Genomic DNA, 11489 nt, shown 5'->3' with positions numbered 1-11489 from the left:
TAAGAAATAACTACTAATTTCTAATCTTATACAAAATAGAAAATAACTTCTAATTCCTAAACTCTTATAAATAGGAAATTCCTTGGCTATTACTTTAAGTAATTAAAACAATTAGAAAACTAGTTACTTCCACATAAAAATAAGGAACCTGCCTAAAAAAGGTCAATTTTCTAACAAATCTCTACCTTGGCGAATATTTCTTTTAACAACAATTTGCCTTCAACTACCAAATAATATGGTATTGAATTACACATTCAAATCAATACAGGTCTGACACCACATTGATTCCATCAGCAAATGAACACAAATAAACATGTGTAATTACCCTGTATCTAACCTTTCGTTGATTCGTGAGAAAGTGTCTCAATTCACTATCTTTTTTTGCAAGATTTCTTCTTAGCTCCACTTACAACTTGGAATTTCCTTCTCTATTTGTAACCATTGAGGCAATCAAAGTGGTAAAATCACCTTATTTCTTCCCATCTTCAGAATTTTCCCATCATGTATGGTTTTTAAGACTTAACTTACAACAAAAAACTTGTAATTGTCATAGTTTTTGGCGCTTAAAAATTAGATTCTTTTGTTTCTTCAAAACACATGCTACACCACCCAAAAAATCATAATTTGAATCTAAAAACTGTAAAGGATAAAGCATCAACTATTGGAGTTAGAATGTCTCCACCAGTTCACCTTTAAAATTGATATTGGACTTTACCTTTTTCTTAACTCTTAAATCACTTGTCTAGATTTACTGTCAAGAATCTCCATGCTTTATAGCTTCCCATCCTTTACCTTAAATGCTTCTTGTCAAACCCTTAAAACAAGAATGTCACCCATTAAATTGTTGAGTCGGTAATAGCCACCAATCCACATGATCTCAATAGGCAATCAAGACCGAACCATAAACCTTGCTCTAATACCAGTTTGTTAGCATCCAGACACAAAATAAATAACTATGGGAAAATCAAATGAACAACAATTTAATAACAAATAAGGCACAAGTATAAAATAAACGACATACAAGATTTAATGTGATTAGATTCCATCATTAACCTACATCCACTATGAGAGAAAAAAATTCATACAAGAATACAATTTAAACCCAAACCCAACCCTTGTATAATTTCTCTCAACTCTCAAGAACTTTCTTTCATCCCATGTACAAGGCTATATGTCACCCCTTGTGTGTCATTTTGTAGTATGCCAAACTTCACCTATTTATAAGTCACATTATTTAGCCAATACCCTAATAATAATAAGAAATGACGACTAATTCCTAATCTTATACAAAATAGGAAATAATTTCTAATTCTTAAATTCATACAAATAGAAAATTCGTTGACTACTACATCAAATAATAAAAATAATTATGAAACTATTTACTTCCATTCAAAATAAAGAACCTATCTGAAAGAAATTAAACCAATTTTCCAACACATCTATTCTAGGGAATAGATGTAATTCTATGCAATACTATGCAATTCTATGTTACTCGATCTGTAAGGAAAATTATAGCACCATAAAGGTTACCAAAATAAAGAAATATACAATAGACTAAGAGAGGCATTTGCCAAGAAATCTTTAAGAAGACGAATTATTTTCCCCTAATACTTGTTTAACGTATATTTATTTCCCAAATATTATTACTTAGGGACCGTTTTTAACACGTCCCTTTTTGACACTATTCTAGATGAATCCCTTTTTTTTTTTTTGGAGCAATATTCTAGATGAACTCTTAATTCTTGAGCGTGCAAAAAATGATCTCTTAAGACAGAAATCCAATAATTTATAAATTGAAACTTATAGTGAATTCTAGAACTCCTTAACGTATTGCTACATTATTAATATACAGAAACTCAACATACCCAGATCTCACAAATCCCATAATTTTTCGGTCGCAGTTAAATCATCATAATGTGTGGCCCATACTCTGTAGCATGCTTTGATAAATTTAGATGTAATTTGTTTCATTATCTACATTGCTAGGAGTGAGAATTTTATTTATTTATTTATTTATTTTAGGTAGTAGGAGACAAATTAAGACGACACCAATAATTGTCTCCATATTGTTTTTCTTGATTTCCGGATAAACATGTTATTTGTCCACATTCAGGATAAAAAACCATCAATTGTGGACCCTTTTTTGTCAGTTAATGACCTTATTTGCTTTGAATAATATAAATTTCGGTCGAAGAATCAAATATGGCCTAACCATAACAAACAATCAAAACAGCTTGAATATACAAATTTATCTTTTGCAATTCTGTTCAAACCAACCCAAGAAAATTTGTGACTGAGAAATCATCTTTCCAAACAAACAAACAAACAACCACTAACAATTCAGATGACCCTTGGCCAACTATATTGCCAGTGTAAAAGGGGCTGCCCATGCTGCCCAATAGCCATGAACAGGTCACCTTTGAATCTTCTATTGTATAAATAATACATGCAGCCAAAATAGTAGAGTTATTGGGTTCTTGAGTGGGTATAGGTCCCACCCCTGGGGTTGGCTCGGCTGTTGCTGGGCCGCCTCTTCAGGTCCCGGTACCGGGTGATCGCGGTTCGATTTCTGTTAATATCTTGTGTCTTTTGAGAGGTGGGGCAACAAGCGCAGTGGAACTAGTCGGGTCCGGAATATTGTTCCGTCGAATCTCGGATACCTACTGTGTCCGAAAAAAAAAAAAAAAAGAGTGGGTATAGGTCCCGATTTTAGACTTTTAAAGAAGACGAATAGTGAATTAGTAGCCAGGCAAGGATTAAGGATAAAGGGTGTATGTTAATTCCCTTTTGGTATTGAATGTGCAATTGATTTCCACTACATATGGATTATTGTTTCCACCATTTATGTGGAGAAAGTAATGTTGTAACGTTATCTGTTTACTTTGATCCTATCATTTCTATGTTCTTATCAAAATATTATTTATGTTTGGTTTCCTCTGTTATTCTTGAAAAATGTAATAAACCAAAAATAATAATTTTTTTTGGTAATTTAGTTTTTTTCTTTTTTGGCTTAATGCCGTTTAACACTTTAACTGCGTTGGAACGCTTTGACTTTCAACAAACATGATTATTACTATTCTGGTGGCTGTGGCAAGTACTGTCACCCACAAAAGATAGATATTTTGAGACAGTGAGGAGTGCTTTGCTTTTCCAGTTGTGCACATGTCAAGTTGACCATGAGTTCCATAATGCAATGGGCCATTTCATTATAGTCATACAATCATAATTTGTCATCTAAACATCAAATCTGTGGCTAATCAAGTATTTTGCATGATCCATTACATTAGAGATCATGATCACTGAAACACAAGCAGCTGCACCTTTAATGCTCTGTAAACTCCCCCACCCCCAAAAACGCACACACACAGAGAGACAGATATGATTATCCAGAAATATCTTTCAAAGAAAAAAGAGAAAGATATTGCTAATGACGTTCTGTTGAAATCATCTCTTACCTCATGATATTTACTTAATAATCAATAACATCATGTTTAACACATTTAGCAAAAATTATTCAGGCTGGTAAATGTGTTTGGATTGTGGTTTTTTTGCAAAAAAATATTTACGTTTTTCATGAACACATTTTATAATCATCTTTTTATTTTACATACATCATATCGTTAGAATATATTTTTTTTATAAAAATAACAATCCAATCTCCTTTTTGGGGTGGGGGGGAGAAAGGGGTGGTGGATAGGTTTTTTGGGGGGGGGGGGGGAATTTTGTATAGGTTTTTTTTAAAGTAAAGTTATCCTACAAATTTACCATCTACAGATGCACAACATCTACCTGTTTTATAACAACTAGAACATTCATATAAATTGACCAAAATTTCCCTTATTGCAGTTGGATTCATTAAGGTATTAGTACTCCTAAACCCCTAGGCTCGGCCATGCTGACATACCTTTTTCAGCTACTTGATTTCCACAAGATTGACAATTCTTATGCACCATGCCAGTTCTCTTATATGTATACGGAAAATTCACATTCCAAAATTTTTGAGTTTAAAATTCCATCATTAATGCACAAATTATCATGTACCATACAAATTGGAAAATTCGTTTGAAATGACCAAAATGTCCCTAAGGGTGGGTGGGGGTAATCTGCAAATCCTTGAGACCCTGTCCTATTCGAGAAGAAAATTTTCAAAACCAGTCCAAGGCTCCAAATCGTGAAGATTTGGCTTGTTGCCATAATGGCAGAGCGTCATATATAACTTCCTTATGCTTGTTCTGTTTCATTAATTTTCTTATAGATACACAAAAATCAGACTCGAAAGTAGCATAGTTCAGAAAGCAAGAATACTCCAAACATGGAAATCAAGAAAACCCAAATCCTTCTTCTCTCAGCTCTCTTGCTTTCATCTTTGGTTCTCAAGACCCTTGGAAAAAGACATGGTGAAGCTGAATATCAACTTTTCAAGGCTAAATTGAAGCCTAATTCCAACATTGACAAATCCCACTTCACACCATTTGAGAATCCACCTGAGCCTATACAAGATGGGCTGAAAGAGAAGGATATCATTCAGAAATTGCCCGGACAACCTCCGGTTAGTTTCAAACAGTATGGTGGATACATCACCATCAATGCCACTGCTGGCCGTGCCTTCTACTATTACTTCACTGAAGCAGAGGATCCCAATAAAGCTCAAGATTTGCCCCTTCTCCTTTGGCTCAATGGAGGTATTTGTACATGCTTACTTTAAACTAAGTTCAATTCGGTATGGAATTTTCCCAAATTGTCACTTTCGGAACAGGTCCTGGTTGTTCTTCTCTTGGCTATGGAGCAATGCAAGAACTAGGACCATTCAGGGTTGCTAGCGATGGCAAAACCCTGTTCAAGAATCAATATGCCTGGAATTATGGTGTGCAGTCTTCCCTTGAAATTTTTACTAGAAATGTCTTCTTTCGCCTTTTAAATGAAAGATATTGGCGTTTAGGTACTGAATAATATTCCAATTAATTTGTTCTCCCAACAGTTGCCAATGTTCTGTTCCTAGAATCTCCGGCAGGGGTTGGATTTTCATACTCCAACACAACTTCAGATTTTGTGGAGGGTGGCGATACAAAAACTGCTGCGGACAATTACATTTTCATATTAAATTGGCTTGAGAGGTTTCCCGAATACAAAAATAGAGACTTTTATGTTGCTGGAGAGAGCTATGCTGGTCATTATGTACCTCAATTAGCACATAATATTGTTTACCATAACAAGAAGGCCAACCAGACAATCATTAACCTCAAAGGAATTCTGGTACGTCTCTCTACTTCCATGATTGGTTTAAACTTGATTTTTGTTCAACAAAGAAAACGAATTTTGGTTCGGCTGTGGGCCTAACTTATCCTCCTCAACATGGAGACAAAAAGAATCCTTGGAACATGAAACATACATCGTGGGTTTGTATGGATTAGGTATTTTTAGAGATATTTTTCAAAAACTGCACTATATTTCAAAAAACTTTTCATCATAAATGCATTTTGAAATGTTTTTAAAAGTTAAAATTTTGTTGAAATATTTTTAAAAATTTGTTAGAATCTTTAACCATCACCCGTCACACCTCAACACCTACCGCCACCCCTCCCTTCCTCCATCTTTGGCCTCCACCCCCGCTCCTTCTCCCTTCCCTCATTCTTCGTTTTCCTTCCCCTACATCCTCCTCCTCTCTCTTCCTTTTCCTCTTCTCCCGTTCTCCCGTCCTCCCCCCTTTCCCCACAACCCCCCCTCCCTCCCCCTCCACCGCAACCACCGGGTTTTTTCGGTGTTCAAAACCATTTGAAAATAGCAATAAGGAATCTCATAAATTGGCTGAGTTGACCCACCTCTCCAACTTGGGTTTTGCAAGTTTGGTCGTGCCTAGGAAAAAATGCTCGTGGCTAGGCAGTTTCTTATACTATTTTAAACAAATCATTGAAATTTGCTCTTTTTTTTCTATATATTTCATATTGTAGATATTGAGATTGAAAGAGCTCCAAAATGTAAAATTACTTTGTTAACGTTGTCTATGGAACTGTATTAAAGTTTCTCTCTTCTGCCAAAATGCAGATTGGAAACGCAGTCATCAACGACGAGACAGATACCAAAGGCCTGATTGATTACTTTGCAAGCCATGCTTTGATTTCCCCTGAATCTTCAAGAAAACTTCACGAAGATTGTAAATTTCCATCGGATGCCGAAACATCTGATGGGTGCAACGATATCGTAACAAAACTTAGAACCATTGCAGGAAACATTGATATCTACAGTATCTATTATCCTCTGTGCTTGGATGGCAACTTGACCAGCATCCCTAAGATGTTTTCTGTAAGTTTTCCCCTGCTTTTGGCCTTAGCAGATTCCATGGATACTTTTGACACTTTTTTCAAACTAATGACACTTTTTTTGGGAATGATTCGACGATATTATACATCAGTTGCACCAAAAAGATTTTGTTGGTTTTATTGCCAAAACTCCAATTATGATGTCATTGTAATTTTTTAATAAAATTCCAAGATTGTCCTTCTCAAGTCAAACTAAACATCATCATAGATCGACTTGAGCGGCGTTGTCTTGTCATTTTGTGTGGTAAAAGCCTTTTATCATTTGCCTAAAGATACTTCTAAACAAGACAACATTCAATGCTCAAAAGATTAGAGGCTTTAAAAGCCTCAGATTCGATTTGTGTATGGAAGGCTCTTAGCCAGTGGTATGTGATTAAACAGTACCACTCCTATCCGATTGTTAATATCACATTTTCACTTTTTGAATGCCTTGAGATAAGAGATATTTTTAAAAGTCAACACAATATTTCATTAGTTTTTCTACTTTGTTATTTGAAAAAGTAGCTTTTCGTACCAACCAATGCATTACTCATGCTTTCAAATTTTGAATTTGAGGATGACTTTGTAAAATTACTCAAATCCACCCCATCTAAATGCAATAATTGCAAATTCCTTTAAAAAGTTGGCTTTCCAAGAAATGACTCAAATTATGGGACAGGTGTAACAAATTCCATTTCCCCGAACACTAAAAAGAAAAAAGGTGAAAATTATTTAGGGCCTTTTGAAAGTTATTGCTGAGCAATAGACACAGTGAAAACTAAATAGAATTTCATTTCATAAAATATTTCGACATGTTAATTTTTTTAATGTGATGTACAGATAATGGAGATTGATCCATGCAGTGAATATTATGTTCAGTCATACTTTAATCTTCCTGAAGTACAAGAGGCAATGCATGCCAACGTCACCAAATTACATTACGATTGGGAACCATGCAGGTTTTGGCTCCCCTCCCCTCTATTTTTGGTTCTTTTTTTTTTTTAAAAAAGATTATTGTATCTTTATACAAAAATTTGAATTGTCCCTTTTTCCGACTAATTAAATGAATAAAAAAATGCAGTGACGTTCTTAAAGTTTGGGAAGATAGTTCATCAACAGTTCTTCCTTTTATTGAAGAGTTGATGGAGAATGCAATTCGAGTGTGGATATTCAGGTAATTTGCTCATATACACATGGATATGGATGAATATTACTATTATACACATACACATGTATGTATATATGTATGTATCTAAAAGGCTTTACACGAATTAGGAAACTCATATGATACAAAGAAATTTATGACAGTGGAGAGGGGGCAGACTTGAAACCATACCCTACGTTTTTACTCAACAATTTTTTTGGGGTCCAATTTTTGTACCTGCCAATGACCAAATCATGTATCAAGAGTCATTACTTGTAGCTATTTGCTAAAAACTTCTATAGTCCTCAAGATAACATGTAAACAATATAACTCCTCGCGAAGAGTGTGACTATTTGCATTGCTCCTGATCGGTTGCAGAGCCACACACACCTGAGCCCCTCTAGTTTAATGAAATTATATTTTGGGCATAAAATTTGTCACTTTTGATTTTTACATCATATTTCTATTTCCATCACTTAAAATTTTGTAGACCTTGCGCAGTTGTGCTCACTATTTTTGTAAAATTTTTATTCCTACAATATTACCTCAATTTTTTTTTCAATTTCATCCTCTATTTGCATTTTTTGCCTTAAACAATTGAAGTTTTGTAATGATTATCCTTGGCATAATATACCCAGATATTTGAAATTAGACATTTATATCACTTTACGAAGTAGAAGTAGTTAAATCCTGGCTTCCCCAATACCCCTAATGGTCTTTTTCAGCTTGTATTTGGACATTTAAAGGACTTACCTTCTTTTTTTTTTTTTCATTTTTCTCTATTAAATGGTACATTTACATAACCTTCATGTTACGTTGTTACAAAAGTGGTGATGTAGACGGAAGGGTGCCAGTCACTGGAACACAATATTCCTTGGAAGTGATGAATATTACAACTTTAAATGCTTGGCGTCCCTGGTATCGCGATGGAGAGGTTAGTACTTTATGATTCGACCAATATTTAGACTTCAGTTCTTGCCCAAAAAAAAAAAAATCGATGAGTATTGTATTTTATATTTTGCTTCCGATTCACCTAATAAGGATCTCAATGGGTAGCAATAACATTGGCGTATTACCACGTATAGTAATAAGATTCTTAATATTGACATATTAAGAATTTTATTACTTTATTTGCAATAATAATCTTGACTTATTGTCACATATACTAATTTTTTTTTCTTTTCATTTTGGTCATTAGGTTGGTGGATATGTTCAAGAATACAAGAATAATTTAACATTTGCAACAGTTAGAGGTGCTGGTCATCAAGTACCAAGTTATAGACCTGATCGAGGTCTTTCACTAGTTTCAAACTTTGTAACAGGGACTCCACTCCCTGTAAAATGATTATACAAATAGATAATAGATTATCACAAAGCTCTCTCATTCGGGATTTAACTCAATTTGTTTCTTTTACATTGACCCAAAATTGTAGTCATGGCAAAAGTACACAACTTGCTCGTCGTGTTTTGGTTCGTTTAGTTTTTCATCTTTTTTTTTTTTTACTTTATTATCAATTTAGTCTACAAAAAGCAGTGGGAATTATACATTGCAAAGTTGTTAAGATTTTCTTTTCTTTGTTCATTCTAAAACTAAAATTTGATTTCCATATCGCACATTCTGCCGTTCCCTTCTTTAATTGAAAGGACAGGAAAAGGGAAAATACTTTAAAAGTTATTTGCATTCAGCTTGTCCTAAACCAAGTTAAAGCCCTTGCTAGACTGAGCATGAATGCCAAAATTGAAACAGGAATTGATTGGAGGAACCACTTCAATACATATAATTGACAAATTTAACTTATTTTAGCATAGCATTTTTCTAAGGGGTATGAAGATAGAATAACAAATTTTTTAATTAAGAAAGAATTTTCAGTTACAAATGATACATGGTAGTTTTTAATTGGAAATAAATATGCCATGTAAACTAATTTATAAATAAGAAGTAATTTTTTTTTTAAATAAGAAGTAATGTTAAATTGTAATAAAAATTTCATTGTCTAGAAATGTGTGGTGGAAACTCCTTCAGGGACAAACGTACTTTAAATCATGACCTTCATATATATATATTTTTTCCTTGAAAAGTACGTTAAGCCATGACTTGAGTGGACAAGTTTGGATTTCCCTTTTAGGTTTAATTTACAACCAATATCACCTTAAAATTATGGATCCATTTGAAATCTAGTATTGGTGCAGTTATTCGTCATTGTCCAATGTGGAAGTGACACCTCAACAACTGATAATTGCAATGATTGATGAAAGTAAGTGTTCATATAAAGTGTCAGAATTTCTGCCTTGGGTCATGACTGGTTGTTGCGGATACGGGGCAGGAGCTGTCATCAGATGGATTTGGGGCAGGGACGGTCATTAGACGGATCGTTCCTGAGCAGTCCTCTCACAAAAGGAAATGAAAGGACTGCAATGGACCACGTCATGAAGGCTTCAGTAGGGGCTAGAACGACGTTGTGTTGAGGAGAAAAGGGAAAAACAAAAAGAAAAAGAGTTGATGGACAGTTTCATGAAGTATTGGTCCGTTACCGCCCAAATGAATCCTCAAAACGAAAAGCTAAGTCGCACTCCCTCCAAAATAATTGCCCATATTCATTGATGCAAAATTCTACAAAACAGAGCAAGAAAGAAAAGCAAAGGGAAAATAACATTGCAGAATTGGAAATTGCCAAGGGATAGCAAGAAGTAGTAGAAATAAAGTGGTTGTGAAGGAAAATCACGGCGAGGAGAAGCAATAAGTAGTGGCAGAAAGAGAGAGTTTATGATTGGTACTCAAATATCAAAGGGCTTGAGAAAGGTGAACGGGAATTGTGGAGTATAAGGTTGGGAGATCCGGAGAAGAGATAAAGTAGAAGAAACACACGTAAGAAAATATCAATGGTATCAGATAAATTGTGGATCGATTTGACTTGTAGTTATCTTTTGTTGTATACATCGTTGCGAACAAATGGGCTGATTATACTTGTTGCAGTTTTGGTTGAAGTAATTGTTTAATATAGTGAAAAATGGATAATACACTGAAACCTTCGATTGCACATAATAGGTATTATAATTACCAACACGGGGAAAGAAAGGTATTGAAAATTTTGCACACCAAGTGCTTGCAAAATTGCATGCATGGGTTGGGGATTGTTATGGTTATTGTGCATGAAGTTGGTGTAGGTTTTGTTATATAACAGTGGCTGGGTGGAGATTAAACATGATATGAGTTTCTAAGATAGTACATACTGTTGAGGGAGACATACAAAGTGAAATGAAATGGTTACAAGATATTTCATTTAAGGGCGCCATAGAAGAGAAGATTACAATGCGCTAAATAGGAGAGAAGGTTATAATTTGACAATGGCAGGTAGAAAGTATGCCAAACAGTGCAGTTTGGCATACTCAATGTGGAAACAAGTTTACAAGTCTTGATAGGTATTGTATTTGCACATCATATTGGACAAATCATTTATGCAATGAGTCACTAGTGACACCTTCAGAATGGTGTGTAAAATTGCCCTACCAAATGATAAAATTGCAAGAATGTGATTGTCACTCCACTGGAATTGTATACTAGCATAATGCTTAGATAGACAAGTTTATTGCATGGAACTGAATAAGTAGGAGAGTAGGTTATAATTTAACAATGTGTAGCAGAAGAAATAACAAATTGTGAAATTTGGCATAATCAGTGTGGGAAAACGGTTACGAATCTTGTTAGTTATTGTGGGTGCACATCATGTTGGATAATTGTTACACGCAGTGATTCAGTAGTGACAGTATTAGAAGTGTTGTGTAAAATTGGCTGAACATACATTGAAATTGTTTCACGAATTTGTTACTTCATTTGTATTGTTGAATATCGTGATAAATGAAGAAGAAGTTGATTGCATCGAAGTTGATAGGTAGGAGAATAGATTATGATATGACTAAATTAGGCATAATTAACAAGAAACTTTGCACGGTCGCAAATAAATTGTGAAAAGAAGATTACTAGTACAACAATTATTGTGGTTGGACACCATGTTTGATAGTTGTTACACACAGTAGGTCAGAAGTGACAA

General features: G+C 34.5%; 1 protein-coding gene across 1 annotated transcript; it reads left to right on the top strand.

Annotated features, from left to right (window-relative positions):
- Nucleotides 1-4162: 4162 nt before the first annotated feature.
- Nucleotides 4163-8892, top strand: LOC113732374 (serine carboxypeptidase-like 40). Its single transcript, XM_027258092.2, has 8 exons — nt 4163-4682; nt 4757-4864; nt 4979-5253; nt 6043-6300; nt 7137-7255; nt 7378-7470; nt 8269-8374; nt 8639-8892. The coding sequence occupies exons 1-8, from the start codon at nt 4313-4315 to the stop codon at nt 8783-8785; spliced, it is 1476 nt and encodes a 491-aa protein (XP_027113893.2). The 5' UTR covers nt 4163-4312; the 3' UTR covers nt 8786-8892.
- Nucleotides 8893-11489: the final 2597 nt, after the last annotated feature.

This window comes from Coffea arabica, chromosome 2e (assembly GCF_036785885.1).
Source record: "Coffea arabica cultivar ET-39 chromosome 2e, Coffea Arabica ET-39 HiFi, whole genome shotgun sequence".
In the NCBI taxonomy this organism is placed as follows: Eukaryota; Viridiplantae; Streptophyta; class Magnoliopsida; order Gentianales; family Rubiaceae; genus Coffea; species Coffea arabica.
Note: the sequence above shows the minus strand (reverse complement) of the source record. Positions and strands in the feature narration are given on the sequence as shown.

Coding starts and splice junctions, on each gene's coding strand:
- LOC113732374 (XM_027258092.2), top strand. CDS start 4,313: ATGGAAATCAAGAAAACCCAAATCCTTCTTCTCTCAGCTCTCTTGCTT. Junction 5,254..6,042: donor TTAACCTCAAAGGAATTCTG/GTACGTCTCTCT, acceptor GCCAAAATGCAG/ATTGGAAACGCAGTCATCAA. Junction 6,301..7,136: donor GCATCCCTAAGATGTTTTCT/GTAAGTTTTCCC, acceptor TGTGATGTACAG/ATAATGGAGATTGATCCATG.